At 36.4% G+C, this 19,854-nt stretch overlaps 1 protein-coding gene across 1 annotated transcript; it reads left to right on the forward strand.

Annotated features, from left to right (window-relative positions):
• The first annotated feature begins 4,046 nt into the window (after nt 1–4,046).
• LOC139780335 (uncharacterized) lies at nt 4,047–19,486 on the forward strand. The gene is made up of 12 exons (XM_071718960.1): nt 4,047–5,129; nt 6,532–6,722; nt 6,946–7,092; nt 7,228–7,270; nt 7,364–7,509; nt 7,965–8,016; nt 8,487–8,599; nt 14,945–15,162; nt 15,274–15,441; nt 15,539–15,826; nt 16,297–16,522; nt 17,049–19,486. Exons 1-8 carry the CDS (start codon nt 4,997–4,999, stop codon nt 15,047–15,049), a joined length of 930 nt encoding a protein of 309 aa, XP_071575061.1. The 5' UTR covers nt 4,047–4,996; the 3' UTR covers nt 15,050–15,162; nt 15,274–15,441; nt 15,539–15,826; nt 16,297–16,522; nt 17,049–19,486.
• The last annotated feature ends 368 nt before the right edge of the window (nt 19,487–19,854 follow it).

Raw genomic sequence — 19,854 nt, forward strand, 5'->3', positions numbered from 1 at the left:
GTTTGCATACAGCGAAGTTAATTCAGGGGTTTATATTTTTTAAATATTTACAAAATATTACTTTAAAGTTTTTTGCATATAAAAATAAACATGATTTTATGAGGTCGTTTTTTTAGTAATGCTAAGTCACACAAATTCTATGACTTCCCGAATTTCTACATGATTAAGAATATTCCATGACTTTTCCAAACTTTCCAAGATTTTATGACTAATGGACTTCTTGCCTTGTTAATTAATAATAAATTATTGTTTTATACATGAAAAAGAATGTATTATTTTGAGAAATCACAAAAATGAAAACACACAACTTTTATGGATTATTCATTACAAAAATAAATTGTTAATTTAAATAAAGAAGTTCGTATGAGGAGAGTATTTTACTTAGTGAAAATATTACAAAATACAATATAACGTAAGATATTTTGTATCCTGCCTCTACCCTCCTGTAAAGAATTGTAAGAAATTCTAAGTAGTATTCACGAATCATATTAGCACTGTATATTTTTTGAAATGCTTCCTTACTAAATGTTTAGGCTGCATGAGTGAAGGAAGATTCAAACAATCTCCAAAATATGTTTACGTAACACTTGAATGGTATTATAATGTTTCTACAACAATATTCTTTATGCAAACATTCCTATAAAAATATTAGAAACATAGCAATTTTAAAACTGTACTAATGTTATAGACTAATAAATTTCTACTATTTTGCAAGATTAAAAGGTTTAGAAATATACAGGGTAGGCCATTTTAATTTACCCACTGAAGTAACTCTTTAGAAAAACATTTTACAGAAAAATGTTTCAGACAAAAGTTACATGATTTTAAGGGGGACATAAGGTAGTGTCATTGGTTTGATCGTTTGAAGATCACGTAAAGGTTACCTTCAACTTTTTAAATAGAACCTCTTACTTTTTAAAAATTTTTATTGGATTTTTTAATTGCATTAGTGGTTTTTGCAAAACTCTATGTTTAAAAATTAATACTATTAATCGATTTCTTTTATTATTCTACATCTGAAAGTATTAAGGTAAAGTCATTGAAAAGTGAATATGAGATATTTCATATTTTATATTAAAAAATATCAGGACGAAATTTGAAATATCTTGAAAAGTACTTAACGAAAATATACTCAATGATAGTATTTTGGAAACCTCTCGTGATAAGCTACAAGAATATGCAATAAAAAACATGAGGTTCCATTTAAGAAGTTGAAGGTGACCTTTACGTGACCTTCAAATGACTATCCTTATGTCACTACCTTATGTCCCCCTTAAAACCATGCAATTTTTGTCTAAAACATTTTTTCTATAAAATGTTTTTCTAAAAAGTTACTTCAGTGGATAAATTAAAATTGCCTACCCTGTATACTGTTTACTTTACTGTTTTACCTGATGAATTTGAAGGCTCGACATTTTGAAAACTATTAGTCGTAGCAATCAGTATGCTATTTTCTGCATTACGAGTAACATTTTGATCATTAGATGATACACGAAAGCTGTCAGTCACACTTCCTATGCTTCTACTGCTCTCAAAATCGCCAGTTTCCTCAAACAAATTCCGAAAACTAGCTGTTGTATCTCCTATACTCTGTAAATCAATGTCTTCCTGAAATATATTATAATTATAATTATATTCGGTTAGACCTGACCTTATATATGGAAACAGATCTGCTCAAGTATAATAATTAAAGATAAAATCATATCGCGCTAAATTTCGGATATTATTATATGTAATCATATAAAATTAAATATTTTATCAGATCTTTTCATATCTGTTTACATCTGATCATATTACATCCATTTTTTTTCGGAGAGAATAAAACTTACTTCAAAACTTGCATTGAAGGATTCTACTGGATCTTCGTTCACGTTATCAGACATCTTTATACAGTTTTTAGCTAGTCACAAAGAAAGGGTACCCCACGTTAAGATAGGCAAAATGCCACTGTCAATGAAACGGAAAATTGACTTTGGATTTGCATAAGTACACTAAAAAAAGAATTTTCTACGATTTTTCCGACCATCCATCCCCCCTCCTTTTCCTAGTGGCACCAAAAAACCGCTTTTTTTGAAAATTAGTTTTTTTCTTCGGTTCCTCCATGTTAAAAATTTTGAAAAAATTTGAGAATATAGCTTATAAAAAGTACTTAGCACACAATTTTTTTGAACTTTAGGCGCGTTAAATACCTAACCTAAAAAAATAAAATAAATATTTGAATCAATTTTTTTCTAATTTCTTTGATAGTTGCAGGTCTAATTACTCTAGAAAATTGTATATTTTAGTGTTCTACATGTATTAGAATTTTTTCAGATTTTTCGGAATGGTGGGCCGTACTCAAAAATGCGAAAAACCCTATTTTTAGCCACTTTTGGGCCTTTTATGGTCCTCAAATGATTGATAGTGCCTTAACTGACTCTAAAATAAACATAACATATTACTTTTGGATATATGTTGTCAATATTTGATACATTCCGATACGTCTCATATGTTTTTGAGCATGAAATCGGTCATAACTCAACGAGAAAACCCTACTTTTTGTATAAAAGTGCCTATTTTTCGTCGATTTCTGGATTTTTGGTTATTTTATCTAAGTTTTTTTTGCATATGATTGGTAAATGTGAATATAAATATAATAAAAAATTGTACCTCTTATACATATATATTTCAAAGAAATCGTTTATTTATTCAAATATATACATTTTCATGAAAAAAAAATTAATTTTTAACATTCCATGATCGTCTCTTTAATCCTCCTCGTCACTATCTTCCTCAATTACTGGTGTTACTTCTTCGAAGTCAAACAATGTTGTAAGTATCTCAGCTGGTCGAATAATCCTTGACAAGTATCTTGCATGAGACAGGTAAAAAACTATGGCGGCTATATGCGAGCAACACCCTATAGTTCTGTTACCATTAGCGCCGTTACAGCAATAACGTCTGACACCGTTGAGTCCCACACTATCAGGTTGATATTGTAAATAAGATTTGTAATATCAACCTGATATCGCCATAGTTTTTTACCTGTCTCATGCAAGATACTTGTCAAGGATTATTCGACCAGCTGAGATACTTACAACATTGTTTGACTTCGAAGAAGTAACACCAGTAATTGAGGAAGATAGTGACGAGGAGGATTAAAGAGACGATCATGGAATCATAAAAATTAATTTTTTTTTCATGAAAATGTATATATTTGAATAAATGAACGATTTCTTTGAAATATATGTATAAGAGGTACAATTTTTTTTATTATATTTATATTCACATTTACCAATCATATGCAAAAAAACTTAGATAAAATAACCAAAAATCCAGAAATCGACGAAAAATAGGCACTTTTATACAAAAAGTAGGGTTTTCTCGTTGAGTTATGACTGATTTCATGCTCAAGAACATATGAGACGTATCGGAATGTATCAAATATTGACAACATATATCCAAAAGTAATATATTATGTTTATTTTAGAGTCAGTTAAGGCACTATCAATCATTTGAGGACCATAAAAAGCCCAAAAGTGGCTAAAAATAGGGTTTTTCGCATTTTTGAGTACGGCCCACCATTCCAAAAAATCTGAAAAAATTCTAATACATGTAGAACACTAAAATATACAATTTTCTAGAGTAATTAGACCTGCAACTATCAAAGAAATTAGAAAAAAATTGATTCAAATACTTATTTTATTTTTTTAGGTTAGATATTCAACGCGCCTAAAGCTAAAAAAAATTGTGTGCTAAGTACTTTTTATAAGCTATATTCTCAAATTTTTTCAAAATTTTTAACATGAAGGAACCGGAGAAAAAAAATAATTTTCGAAAAAAGCGGTTTTTTGGTGCCACTAGAAAAAGGAGGGGGGATGGATGGTCGGAAAAATCGTAGAAAATTCTTTTTTTAGTGTACTTATGCAAATCCAAAGTAATTTTTCCGTTTCATTGACAGTGGCATTTTGCCTATCTTACCGTGGGGTACCCTTTTGTAGAATCCTATAAAAATATTAAAAACATAGATTTTGGCAAATGGTATTTATAAATAATTTATATAAATTAACGTAATGTATGTATATTGTAAGGTATCCACTTTGTAATGTAAGGTATCTAGCTCGTAAGATCTAGTTTTAAGGTAACTTAACTTGTATCCATTTAGTTTGTCTCTAATTGTAAGATGAATCTTCCGTTTAAACATTAACGAGCTTATACTAGTGGACGCACTAGGAGCGCGCTTAAGCCTTGTGTCCATGATGCTAGAACTCGGTCCGAGATCTCGGTCCGAGAAACGTATAGCCAATGAAATTGCCGCTTTTCCGTAAAAACTGCACTTTGATTAACTACAAACTTCTCGGATCGAGATCTCGGACCGAGTTCTAGCATCGTTGTCCTACCCGATCTTTACAATATCAATCAGTACAATAACAATACACAATCCGTAATAAATGATATTGATAATTTCAGTTTCGAAAGACACGTATACACGCGCAATTTTAGAGTTATCAAAAACCACATAAATTAAACAAAAGAAACTGTAAGTACTAAATGCGCAAACCTTACCTGTGGAAGTCGGAAAATCGATTATAAAGAATTAAGCTTCATTCGCGTCAATCGCGCCAGAATCAAGGAACGAAACGGGACTGCGGCAGTCAGACTTTCCAGATCCGAACCTCTGCTACATAGAAGATCGGATGGTGCGGGGAGACGACTCACATGCGTTTAGCCAGGCAATACAGTGGTGCAAGCTTGTGACCGTCGATACCGTCGATACGCAAGCGGCAACTGTGTCCATGTCTCTTTCTAACACGCGAGGTGGTGGGGATGCGAAGAGAAGAAGTTGCTATGCGTCTCTGTAGCGATTCCCCTCCATACTCCTCCCGCTCTTTTTAGTGTGCGAGAGAGAGAGAGAGAGAGAGAGAGAGAGAGAGAGAGAGAGAGAGCACGACTTACAGTATATCTATCCTCTCGGCGCAAGCTGGCCCAAGAACACGCAGTCTATTCTTATAAGTCTATGATCTTCTATTGTCTTCCATCACTGAGTTCAGATCTGGAAAGCCTGACTGCCGCAATCCTGTTTCGTTTCCCGATTCTGGCACGATCGATGCAAATAAATGCTTTTTTAACCGATTTTCTGACTTCCACAGGTAAGGTTTGCGCATTTAGTACAGTTTATTTTGTTTAATTTCTGTAGTTTTTGATAACTCTAAAATTGCGCGTGTACACGCCGTGTCTTTCGAGTCTTTCGAAAGTGAAATTATCAATATTATTTATTCTTTTAACGCACTTTTCGTTGGTGTATGTGCCACACGAACGTCCTTTTTCAATGAGAATTAGGGCCGGTTTCACCATCTCCGATTAACTGTAACCTTCGATTAAACTCACTCTTCGTCTCTTTCTAAGGGGGACAGTTAGAAAGAGATGAAGAGTGAGTTTAATCGAAGGTTACAGTTAATCGACGTTGGTGAAACTGGCCCATAATACACTCGATCTTCCTTCCCGTGCAACGAACAGTAAAATCTTGAGTTACCGTGCGGCGCGCGCACGCATACAAGAGGCACCAACAAGGAGCTCGTCGGCCAATAAGGCTGCGTTCGGAAACATCACCCGAGTACACACGGGTATACTCCCTTCTCCTTCTAAGGGCCGATATCACAGTCTCCGATTAACGTGATCCTCCGATTAAACTCACTCTTCGTCTCTTTCTAGGGGGACAGTTAGAAAGAGATGCAGAGTGAGTTTAATCGGAGAATCACGTTAATCGGAGACTGTGATATCGGCCCTAACTCGCTGAGATAGAAAGAGAAGGGAGTATACTCGTGTGCACTCGGGTGACGTTTCCGAACGCAGCCTAAGGATCACGCGTCGGTGAGCGCGTAGCGACGCAGCTCGCGCGAAGTACGAAATATCGAGTTGGCACTTATTACGATACATATGTTTTCTGCACATTACACACATTTGCATAATTAAAATAATAGCTCAAAAATTTGTAAAAGAAAATGCTGTTCATAGACTACATCTCGAAAGTAAATAAGTTGAAAGAATTAACATTTTTCACTATAATTAACTTTCAGTTATGGCTTGTGTAACACACGCAAAAATAAAATTTTTGAACGCTTATGACAAAGTAGATGTCATAATTGTGAAAATAGAAGAAATTTTAGAATTTACAAAAAACCTCCAGAACATGTACAAGATTTTAATAAAGAATGTATTTACAATTGTCTGTGGAAGGATGACAAGAATCCAGATATTGTGAAAGTGCCTGTTCAAATTTCGGATTTAGCTAATTATGTATAGTATTTTGTTCCTATTATTATTGTCATCGCCATTATTTATTATACGTTGATATATATTGCTTACCATTACTTAACCTTAATAAATATATTTTTATATACATATTTTTAATCTACAGAATAATATTAAATTATTATATTTCTGTAGAACAATTCTTTTTTGCTTCTATTAATATATCAGTAACTTTTGTGGTCAATATTAGACTTCACAACTTATTATGAAAATATAGTAAAAGTAATTTTCTCTTTTAAGTTATAACCAATGCAGAAGACATGGAAAAATTTGAAAATAAAAGAGGTGTTTTTAAACAAATTAGTGACACTATATTAGATGATTACTATGCAGAAGACAGCGAGATCGAAGATGATGAAGATGTACATAGTGAAGAAGATGCTGAAATGAATAACAATATGCAGAAAGAAGGAAAAGCAAAACAAAAAGCTGTTAGTTTATATTTCATATATATTTGGTATATGTGATACTATAATTTTGCAAGAGAAAAATGTTTTAAAAAATAAAACTGAAATTTGTTATCTTTTTTACGAAAAACCTAATTGTAGCATAATCTCTGTGTATATTTTTCGTCTGAGCCCTCAGATGTACTGTACTAAAAATTAAAAGTTGATGGGAAGATTCAATGTAAAAAATTTAACAAAATTTTTTTAGAAACAGGCCAAAATCGCAGCAGTTGAAAAAGCTGCTCAAGAAGAAATTTTGAAAAAAAAAATGGAAACTTTTATAAATAGAACAGTAGATTATACTTTAAGAAATAAAGATGATTTCAATTTACCCGCCATGAGTAGCAGTTCCATGGTCAGTAAAAATGAATATGATAAATTGCTATGCAAAGTTGAAAAATTGCAGAAAGAGAATAGTTCTCTGAAAACTAAATATAATTACGTGAACGAAAGATTGAATACATTACAAATTCTAATTGAACGACTACAGATGAAGTTACTTTTATCTAATGAAGAAGACATAAGCCATAAAGGTAAATAATTTAATTTATTAATTTGCAAAAAAATATATGTATTAAATGCGAATAAATCATACAAAAATTTATGACATCTGTTGCATCATGCAGGTAAATCGGTACAATTACCTAGTCATAAAAATGGTTTACAAATAAAGAAAGATGTACTTGGTGCCAAAGAGACGGACGTTGCAGGATCATCAATAGCAAAAAGTGATACTTCCCCAGAAAGAGCAAACGTACGACAGTTGCTAACAGTAAGGATAAGAAACGATATTTTTTGCATCATCTGACTGGAATAATATGATACCAAATAGTTCATTTTGATTCAGTTGTTTTATCATAGGAGTGCACAATACAATATGAGCTTCCATATTAGAAAATGTTTTAAATTAACTTTTATTTTATCTACATCTGTCTACCGTATGTTTATTTATACAATATCATACATTTTTAAGATACCATAAAGAGCCTTGGAGCGGAATGTGTTTTGTGAAATCTCATTTAAACCTATAAGTACTTGTAAGTAAAAGAGGTATGGAGAATCAAGCCATCTATTACTATTATGGGTTTAAATGATACATCATATGATGCATTCTGCACCATGTAATTGTAGCCTAAGCTACGTAAATCAGATATATTATTATAAACAAATTCATAAAAACTGATCTTTCATTTAAATACACTTGCATACACAAAAAATTATTTTTAGAAATCTTTTATTGATGGATTTGAAAAGTGCAACAAATCGACTCCATTAACAAGTATGTAAAGATTAAGAACGAGAATGTACAGGCTCCGGGTAATGATAGGATTGCATAAATGTAACTAAAAATAAAATATAAAGACTTATCAAAGTAACTAGACCAAAGTTTTAAGGCCATATCTGGTAGCATTCACGTAATCCATTAAATACTCAAGGCTTGTAATTATATTACAACCTCTTATCTGTTCTATCTGATGACAGTCATGTAAATCTTCACTTAATACTCATAAGAGTAACTTTATAGCCTTAACTAAATCTTCAGAGGCAGTCATGAGTGACATAAATTTCATCCAAAAACAGTCTTTGAGTTCAGCAAAATTTATGACTCGGAGACCGTGCACTCTCCTTGAAAAATAATATATGTATAATTGCATGTTAATGATTAATACAATTATCAGAATAAATTCAAAGAAATTTATAGTTATATGTGACATGAATTTAAAAAATATGTATTTTGTTCTTGTATAGCACCACATTCTCAAAAGACATGGAATGAACTGCCAAACGAAGGAAACAACACATTTATTCAATCGCCAAATAAATTGAATAATTTGCCATGCAAGAATGATTCGATTATTGAGGTAAAAATAACTAATTATTTTTAATAAACAATTCACTCAGGAAATGGTTGAAACAAGTTAATTTATTAAAAATTTATCTTAAAAAGTTCTTTTAAGTGAAATACTATTTATATAATGGTTAATATGTGCGCAAAATAGGGGAGACCGGGGCTAAAAAGTCTACGGGGTAAATACGTCTAATCAAATATCTCGGAACCTGTATATTGTGCGAACTCGCTATTAACATTGTAAACGCTGCTTATGGTACCCATGTGACCAACGGAGTTTCGGCAGGTTATCTGCCGTGTTATGATTTTTACGAGGGCAAACGTGTTTTCGGAAGGTGAAAGTGAAATTTTCTGCGCGTGGAAATTTTGTAATATCTGCAATAATATTTGCTCTCCAAATCTCGAGGTACGTGATTATAAAGAGTAATGCATGCTGAACACGAATCCAGTGTAGTTTTTTCATTATCGTTGATGTCTAATATTTCATGGGCGATCAAACCTGAAACTTGTGTTTGGGGCTAATCAGTCTACAAGCACCCGGGGCTAATCGGGCTAATCTCATCACTGTGGCGCGTCGGGCGCACGACTTCAGCTCACGGCGATTTCAGGTTAGGTTTCCCTCGAGCGTGATTCTGTCTTCCCTTGCACGTGCGTCAGTTTGTGTAAGAGGGAAATGGTACGCACGTATCGTCGCAAAACGGGTGTTTTGGCCGACCGAAAAGATGGCGGACCGTTGTTTTCGAGATCGCTCGCGCTCACGGCACGTCGGCGAGGTACGGCGAGGCACGGCACGGCTCTGAGATCCCGCGATTTCCGTGCGAGAGTTGACATGCCGCGCGCGCGGTAGATCGTCCCGACTCCCGACCGCGGTAAATTGTCGTTGTTGGTCGTTGTGTCAGTGACAGTCGCGCGTGCGACCGCATCGTCCAGCGTTCGCCGCATCGTCTCGGCGTCATTGTCGCCGCCGTTGTAGTGGTGGTGGTGTCGGTGGTGGTCATCGTCGTCGTCGTCGTCGTCGTCGTCGTCGTCGTCGTCGTCGTGGCCGTTGTCGTCGTGGTGGTCGTGGCCGTCGTCGTCGTGGTGGTCGTGGCCGTCGTCGTCGTGGTGGTCGTGGCCGTCGTCGTCGTCGTCGTCGTCGGCGCGTCGAGGAATCGGCACGAGGACGCCGTCGAGTTGGTAAAATGGTCGCGCTCCACCGCGAGCTTTTCTAACCCCCCTGTCGCTATTTATCGCTCCCCCGCGAGAAACGCGGCTTGGTTAGGTTGCTCGAGGGTCCGCGCTGATCCTATGGCACCGGAACGCCGTCACGCGTGTTCCCCGTGGTTGCCCGCGTTGACAATGTGACGTGCCGTTGGGGAGTTTACGATTTGGTTAACCTCTGTATTCACGTGCCTAAATTGTTTTATGGAATAGGTAAAACAATTATTTTTTAATAATGTTTCGCATAAAAATTTTAAATAAATTTTTATATTTTTCTCTTAAAAAACAATTATTAAAATGTATCCTATTATTTTTCAGGATTAGATGTACGTATATGTATTAAAAATGCAGTGTGACCGATTAGCCCCGGCATTTTTGAGATTTCAATTTTTCCACCGTTGTCGTTTTTGCTCTATACCGGTTAAACAAAGCGACGTAGATAAAAATTTCCTTAATAAATTTTGTAGCTAAAGGTTCACTCTTTACAGTGGTATACCACATTTAACTAAAATTATTTATTTTGTTGATAAAAATCGGCACCGAAAAAAACCAGACTGTTTAGCCCCGGTCTCCTCTACATTATGCTTCTGAAAAGCATATTAGTCAATTACAATTGTACAACAATAATGTATACAAATTATTACAAGTCCAAATTGTTTATTCATAATTAATTAATGCAGGAAACATGGGGCAAAGTAGACCTCGAAGAAAAGTGAATCATCCCTTTGTTTGAATCATAAGGGATTTTTATCACCTCATACGTGTCCAAAATATGTCTACGTAACTTTTTAACTAAAATTTGTATCAAGTTACTTGATATACTCACTCAATATTTTTACAATATTTTTCATTTTTTAGTCTTCCTTTTTGATTGAAATAAATAAAAATTGTTTTATTTTATTAAAAAATTATGAGTTTTACGTTATACAGCAAATCACAAACTCAAAAAAGTCGACTTTAATAGTATTAAATAGCTTTAACCAGGTTGTATGATAAGCTTAAATTGTGTAATAAAAAAAAGAGCATCAAGGAAACGAGTGCACCAGGGAAAAGTATAGGCCTACGTAAATCAATCATATTTCAGCTATTATCATATTTGTTGAACTTAAGTAAAGGAGGATTGTCCATTTTACCCCATGGTTTTTCACAAGTAAAATAATCAAACTTTTTCAATTAACTAAAAAAATTTTATATTTAAAATGAAAAAAATTTCTACTGTAAAAGTCTTTTTAGTAGTTAATATATTAATAAAGAAATCTGGACAATATAAAACCTGCATATTTATGTTTATAAATGCATTTAAAATACCCATAATATATTTTTTATATCTATATATATAAAGGAAGATGTCCTGACTGACTCACTGACTCACTCACTCACTCACTCACTCATCAACGCCCAGCCCAAACCCCTGAACCGAATTTTTACCAAAAGTATATGAAATAGGGGTAGAATTTTCCGGGGAGTGCCACTATGTGTATAGTTTTTTGTTACCGATTTCCTGGAAACCGGTTTTTTTAATTTTTTTAATTTTTCGGGAAATAATTGGCCGAATCTCAAAGAATTATAGATCAAATTTCTACCAAAAGTATATGAAATAGGGGTAGAATTTTCCGGGGAGTGCCACAATGTGTATAGTTTTTTGTTATCGATTTTCTGGAAACCGGTTTTTCTAATTTTTCTAATTTTTCGGGAAATAATTGACCGAATCTCAATGAATTATAGATTAAACAGGGGTAGAATTTTCCGGGGAGTGCTATAAAGTGTATAATTTTTCGTTACCGATCTTTTTGGAAGCCGGTACCAAAATTTTTTCAATTTTTCGGGAATTAATTGACGGAATCTTAAAGAATTGTATATGAAGTAGGGGTAGAATTTTCCGGGGAGCGCCATGATGTGTATAGTTTTTGTTACTGATCTTTTTGGAAACCGGTTTTTATAATTTTTCCAATTTTTTGGGAAATAATTGATTGAATTTCAAAGAATTATACATGAAGTAGGGGTAGAGGGAGAGAGAGAGAGAGAGAGAGAGAGAGAGAGAGAGAGAGAGAGAGAGAGAGAGAGAGAGAGAGAGAGAGAGAGAGAGAGAGAGAGAGAGAGAGAGAGAGAGAGAGAGAGAGAGAGGGAAAGAGAGAGAGAGAGAGAGAGAGGGAAAGAGAGAGAGAGAGGGAGAGAGAGGGAGATAGATAGATATAGTTTATTATGCCCAAGCAAGGCTAAAGGGCAAATAAGCAATATAGTAGTTACAATAATATAACAATTACAATACTATAGCAGTTACAAGATGAAGTGCAACTTCAAACAGGTATATGAACTAAGAGCCGATACAACATACGATTAATAGAATACATAGCAACCTCACGGTATAACATTGTGCATAAAATTAATAGAACAAATCGATATACAGCATAGTGCAACAAAAATCTATGTAAACAACTTAAAACTAACGCACCTATATAACTAACGCATTATAAAGGTAGCAAAATCAAAATCAATATAGCATTTATAAAAGACAATGAAATCAACGATTCTAAACTCAACTTCAAATACACAGTAATGCCACAGCACAGTAGACAAGTAGTAGCATTATTCAGTATAACTAACAGATTCAGTCCAACTCAGATGCACGCAGAAATGAACGAAGGAGACTCTTAAATGATGCAAGAGGTGTTGCAGTTGTTACAGTACTTAAGCATCAGACAATATAGCAGTCACTGGATAGAGCTCATGCCCTCAATCAATCAATGGCCACCACAATAACACACTATCGATAGCACATAAAGTAGTCACAGTAGAGTATAACATAGCATAACTAATGTTCTTCAATGTAGTGGTAATAATAGCTTAACATAAGAGGCCGACGCGACGCACCATTACTATGAACGACCAAAACCACAATGCAGTATACTAGCATAATTGATGCAATTAATAGAAATAACTTCATATACATATAGTGAACTTAAAGCTAACGCACTTATATATTAACGCACTATAATACATTCATATACGCATAATGAACCTAAAGCTAACGCACTTATACTAACGCACTATAATACAATCAGTCAGATTCGGATGCCAACAGAAATAAACGAAGATGACTCTTAAACGACGCAATAGTCGATGCGGAAGTGACGCTGTCAGGGAGCGAGTGCCAGAAATAAACTGCAGAAATACCAAAGGAGTTTCTGTATGTTACCGTCCTGTGCGCGGGAACGTGGAAGGTCTGAGTCGAGGCAGTCAGACGCTCGGATCTCCTCAGTAATGGATCAGGTTCAGTGAAAAGCTCACGAAGGTAAGAGGGTGATCGCATATGGAGAACTCGATACATCTGGCAGCCCATAAAATACAGCCTCCGGAGAGAGAGAGAGAGAGAGAGAGAGAGAGAGAGAGAGAGATGGAGGGAGAGGGAGAAAGAGGGGGAGAGAGGGGGAGAGAGGGGGAGAGAGGGGGAGAGAGGGAGAGAGGGGAGAGAGAGAGAGACTATTTGCGTGTCTTATTACATTTGTCCTCCGGGGCGAGGCCCGGGTAACCAGCTAGTCTATCTATATAAAGGAAGATGTCCTGACTGACTCACTCACTCACTCACTCACTCACTCATCAACGCCCAACCTAAACCCCTGAACCGAATTTTTACCAAAAGTATATGAAATAGGGGTAGAATTTTCCGGGGAGTGCCACTATGTGTATAGTTTTTTGTTACCGATTTCCTGGAAACCGGTTTTTTTAATTCTTCTAATTTTTCGGGAAATAATTTGCCGAATCTCAAAGAATTATAGATCAAATTTCTACCAAAAGTATATGAAATAGGGGTAGAATTTTCCGGGGAGTGCCACAATGTGTATAGTTTTTTGTTATTGATTTTTTGGAAACCGGTTTTTTTAATTTTTCGGGAAATAATTGATCAAATTTTAAAGAATTGCATATAAAACAGGGGTAGAATTTCCCGGGGAGTGCTATAAACTGTATAGTTTTTCGTTACCGATCTTTTTGGGAACCGGTATTTTTTGGAAATCGGTTACAAAATTTTTCCAATTTTTTTAAGGAAATAATTGAGTGAATCTCAAAGAATTGTATACGACGGAATTGAATTTCAGTCGATAAAAAAGTAATATTTTTCAATTTATAGCATTTTAGAACTCCCGAGAGAGAGAGAGAGAGAGAGAGAGAGAGAGAGAGAGAGAGAGAGAGAGAGAGAGAGAGAGAGAGAGAGAGAGAGAGAGAGAGAGAGAGAGAGAGAGAGAGAGAGAGAGAGAGAGAGAGAGAGAGAGAGAGAGAGAGAGAGAGAGAGAGAGAGAGAGAGAGAGAGAGAGAGAGAGAGAGAGAGAGAGAGAGAGAGAGAGAGAGAGAGAGAGAGAGAGAGAGAGAGAGAGAGAGAGAGAGATTGATTGATTGATTGATTGCTTTTTATTATGCCATAGTCGAAAGACTTTAGGCAAGTGATGAATAATACAAAAAATATATATATAAAAATATAAAAGACAGAAGTTGAAGTGAGTTTGATAGAAGTACAGTACTGTAAATACAAAGTATGAGCATGCTCTCTCTCATAAGACGAGCAACCAATGATCCTGCATAAAAACAATTGACAGGATGTAGAGTACGGTGCAATAAAATATAACCAATTTCAATAATATACACTATAAAAACTAAGAACTAGCGCAACTTAACTAATAATAAGTACAATGAAAATAGAATATGATAAGAAGCAAGTAATACTAAGCGAACTAAATAGTGTATATAAAACTAAGAACTAAAGCGCATCGCAATCTACAAACTAATAACAAGGTAAGAAAGCACTAAGCCCTATAGCAAAAACTGAAAACTGATGTTATCCAATTCCATGCGCAAGCAAGTCGATATGTCCACAAAGGGAATTAGCGTTAAATTTGAGCAATACGGATAAGAAAATTTACATGTTGCATTATGCCGAACGATAAACGAGCTTAACAAGATCAGTATCGGAATCAATATGGATAACAGGTTCACCATCAGAATATTTAGCACATATCTGGCCGTTCGTTACCCAGACATACTTATACGACCTCTCCTTAGCAATACTCTTAGCCCGTTGTAATATATTATATATGCTCTTGGATAACAATTCATTGACATAAATGTTACAATCTGAGTTACCACCGCATACGTCTTTTCGTTTAAGTACACCCTTTGCCCGCTTTTTGGAAATAACAAGATCGCGAACGGCACTCGAGGCCAAGGTGACAATGATCGAGCTAGAAGATGCAGCAACTGTGGAAGTCACTGACAGCGCTTTCTTAACAGCTCTAACGCCGAGAATATGGCATGATAAGTCCGGGACTTCTAATGCCTCTAGCACATTCTTGGCGAGCTCAGATGGAGCAACGGATAATGCCGATGGTAGACCAGATATGATCAACTCATTTCCACCATGAGTTCCCTCATTATTTAATATATATTTAAAACAGAATGCAATTATTTTTTACAAGTAATATTTTATTAAACTTGTAGGCAGCATCTTTTCCAATAAATGAGGATGTAACTCCCAAAAAAAGTAAAAATTATCCCTCCCACGAAAGTATAAAACACTTGAGAAAGCAATTATTTAATAATAGTTCAACACAAAATAAAAACTGTAAAGAAAGTGATACAAACAATAAAATAAAAAAGAATAAAATGGTACGTATTTTTACTACTCACACTACAGTGTTCACATAATTATAATTGACCTTTTTTATTTATTTCAATAACCTCTTTTATTTCAATTATTGTATAGAATAATGCACAGATAAAGGAAAAGAAAGACAATAGGAAACGGAAAAATACAGAATCAGAAGATGAAAAAGACGGAAAAATCGAGAAAACAGAAAAAAAGAGTAACAAAAAGGCGAGAACGGAAAAAAAGCAATTTGGAAGCAAATCGGAAGATGATGCTACATATTCGGAAAAAGAAACAGAAAAAGAAAAAAAAGAGAATAAAAATAGAACAAACGATAGTGGAAAGAAGGAAGAGAAAATGTTATTTGGCGACAAATGGATAAAAGTAGATGAAGATGGGGAAGAGGTAAATATTCTTAGAACTTGAACTACTTTGACTCTGAATATCACTCCCATTTATTTTTTAAACTCTACTTTAGTGAGTGTTCGTATATGAATGATGTATTTTCTAAATTGTTTTCTTTGACATATTCTCTAAATCTGAATGATTAATATTTCCACTCGAAAAGCTTACTGAGGCTTAATTCTGGCATGATTTGAGTCAGTGACATTTCATTTGTTCGGATTTCGAGAGTGTGTACACTTACATACACACACTTACTAAAGTAGGGTTTTAAGGATGAATGCATTCTGAAGGACATCAAAGTCTAAAATGTTACAAGTTCTATAAAAATCGAGAAACTGTGTTTGCCTAATCGATAATTTCCTTAAATATTTACATACTTTTTGAAAATTTTTTGTAAAAACCTTTTTGCAAAAGCAAAATTAATAATATGTTAATACGATATGTTGACAATATGTGTATATAATTTACAGATAGAAATGATTTATTTAGCCGAAGGCATTTCTTGTACTGTACACGACTGGACAGAATGTCTTCGATCAAAAACGGAAAGGTTGTTCGCCAAAAATATGCTGCAAAACATGTTTAACAACACTGAGTTATTAAGTCGATGTGTTAGTACCGATAAGAATTGTAAGACTCCTAATGGACGCAATTTATGTACATCGATTAGCCCTGCAAAAGATAAAGTTATAGATGGTAAGAATGTAAAATTTTGTATAATAATAGTAATTTTTAAGGTGGCTCCAACGTCTGGTGCTTCTAGTAGTAACAATAGTTAATGTTAAATTTAAATAAAAATCTTTTTATGTGTATAATAATAATTATTATGCATGTACTGGATATTCCCGCATATTATGTCACGCATATAATTTTTTCACTTGCTCCTTAACTTTATTTTCAATGTTCTATTACATTTCTCGTAACTTATAATTTACACTTCCAACTTTTTTCAGTTTTATTTTTTGTATACATTAAAATTATTGTAAATTTAATTATTGTAAAATAATCGAGTGTCTTATAACAACCTATAGAAAATAATCGAAATTTATAATTAATTTTCGCAGAATTTTGGTCGTTGACCTTCCTTGAAATTTTGAGTACTTATTTCTATCAATAATACAAACGTTCTTTAATTCATTTAAAAATCTTGTATTTAAAAGTCTCTGAAGCCACCTTAATGCTGTACTTATAAAAATGTAATAAAATATTATGTTTATTTTAGTATGCATGCGGTATTACATTTAAAAAAAGAGGAATAAGAACATCCGCAAAATTGAACTGGATGAATGGGTTAAGAGAGAACAAAATCCTGCCTTAACGGAGGTTATAAACCAAGTAAAAGGTATCGCAAGAAAAGAAATTAAAAAAAAAAGGGAAGCGTTATTAGCAAATCCAGAATAAGAAAAATTAGTATATTTAATACATATATATATTGTGACGTTGCAGTTTCGCTGCATCGTGGCAGCGCCCCGCCGCCGTCACAAGGCGCGGGTTTTCGATAATTATTCGTTTCGCGCCCGAGGACGGTTCACAGAGTCAGAGCGAGAGATCTCCAGGGGCATAATTATAATTGCGTTTCCGTATTTTGATCCTTTTTTTTTGTTATTTTGTATTGATACGTGGCGCCTCACCGAGCTGAGACTGGAGTTCCTGAGGAGATGCAGCGGATCGTAAAATGCGGATTGAGTCGACCAAGAGGAATCGAGCCAGGATATCGATCGACGCGAGCGGACCGCGGCGAGACTCGCCGGCCGGCGGGCGCAAGGGAGCGCGGAAGAACACGCGCGTGGCGCATGATACGGCGAAGGACGGACCCGTAGAGGCAGGGCTCCGGGATGCCGGGGCGGAATGAACTTCGCCTGCCCTCCTCACCTGCAAAAAGGACTCCGGGATGGATGGCCACCACTCCCGGACCGAAACCAAAAACTCGGGGACGTTAGCGTCTCGTCCGCTACCGGGAAGGATCCCGGCGAAATCGTCATACGCGCGAGGAAATCTTAAGCGCCCTGCGGGAGTCGGAATTGTCGGCCCTGCGCAAAGATACGTCGCGAGCTTGCGGGCTCGCCCCTAATTGGTCCGCGCGTTAACGTCGAGCGGCTGCGTACGCCCGGGGTGGGGCGCGCAATCGATTCCGCCATCGAGCGAAATTTCGGGAGCACTCCTGGATCGTCCTCGACAGCCGAAACACGCGTGAAATAGTCCGTCGCGAAATACATTTGATTTTCTTGGCGAGTACCGTAACGATTGTTTTGGCGGTTCTCCTGACCCTTGGGGCGACGGCGAGGAGCTTTCGAGAGAGAGCAGAAGAACGGTGAAGTTGCCTCGGTAATATTCAGCATGTAAAGCCACGACACCGCTCCCCGGGTCGCGCTCTCGCTCGGGAATACTCGCGATAATTAACGTATCCGCCGACAAGGCGTATTTAGCGATCGATGGCGAGAGCGAGGGGCACCGGAATGGTCTCGTGGCCGTGGGATCGCGGTCGAAGTCTACGAACTCCTGGAGATCGTGGTAGGCGCGGCAATGACGACGTTCGATATCGCGAATACGCCATTTCTCGCGCCCTTCGCGTTCGCGACCGCGTGTCTCGTGGTCCGTAGTATTTCGCCCGGTCGAATCTTAGATTCCGCACGCGATATTAATTGCATCAGACGGTTATTCGCGTTGGGTTGATTGCGTACTTGCGATTCGCGTCCGGACACTTAGATTATCCTCGCGATATCGGCTGCGTTGAGATATTATTCGCGTTAGGATGTTGTTTGTCTTAAGATACCATTCGCGTCGACCTAAAATGGCGTCTCGTTATTCCTCGCGATAATTCCGTAATTTTCTCGCGTTAATTCGAGTATTTCGCGTGATCCCGAGTGTCTCGGTGCATCATTTTTCGCGTTGGACGATCGCTGACGATCGCGGGTGTTGCGTTCGATCGGAATCACTTGCGTTAACCTCAGTTTCCTGCGTTAGGATAAATCGGTAATTTCGCGTTAGTTATAGTATTGCGTGCGGTAATTCCGCATATTTCCTCGCGTTAGAATATGCGCCTCGACGCCTTATTCTTCGCGTTAGGATATCCTCGGCGATATCACACCTTGCGTTCGTTCCCTCTTGCGTTGGGACGTTACTCGCGTCACGTTCGTTCTCTGCGTTAGTTTAAGATTATGCCCTGCGTTAGTTTAAGATTATTCCCTGCGTTAGATTAAGATTATTACTTGCGTTAGATTAAGATTGTTTGGTGACAGAATCCCTGCACGGGTTTGGACCTTGCGTTCACGCACTCCGAGCGTGGCGCACTATCATTTCGCGGCATTTCACGCTATTGTTTCGCGTTCATCCCAGTTATGTCGTATTCGATCGTAACTTTCGCCGATGTCCTACATTATTCGTCAGTTTAATACTCTTATTATTACCGGCGTAATTTATACGACTTTGACGCTCTTGTGAGTTTGAATTTCTCCTGATATTATTTTGCTGAATAACGACGCCTTCCGCGCGTTTACAAACTTTTCTTCATTCTCCGTGTTTTCTGGCGTCTGCGTTACTATCGTTTTGTTATTTGAAAGTTGACGCCCGCGTTATCAACCGCGCCAGCATTTTCCTTATTAGTGAACGCCATCATGGCCCTTGTTCTATTACATAATAAACGTTGCTCTTTATTTGTTACTGACTGAGTTAATAATTCACACGTCACCCCGCCAAGTACCGCGCTGCCCTCCATCAACCCCGCCCTGCTATTAGGTCGAGCTAGCCATTCCCTCGCACACCGACTTATTTCGTTTTGCGTCTCGTTTTTGGTTTCTCGCGATTTCGTGGACGCGAATTTACGCGTCTGGCGCCCAACATTAGAATCGTTTCGTGGAGTTTCGGAGGTGCGAGAGAATCACCGGAGAGGCCTACCATCCCGCTCTCCTTTTCCCTTTTGATCCGGCACACGCCCCGGACTGCTCCGGGAGTGAAAAAGTCGTGACAATATATATATATATATATATATATATATATATATATATATATAAAAGTATATTAAATTATAG

This window comes from Temnothorax nylanderi, unplaced genomic scaffold (genome assembly GCF_030848795.1).
Source record: "Temnothorax nylanderi isolate EJ_2023f unplaced genomic scaffold, tnyl_v1.0 TNYL_tig0272_pilon, whole genome shotgun sequence".
In the NCBI taxonomy this organism is placed as follows: Eukaryota; Metazoa; Arthropoda; class Insecta; order Hymenoptera; family Formicidae; genus Temnothorax; species Temnothorax nylanderi.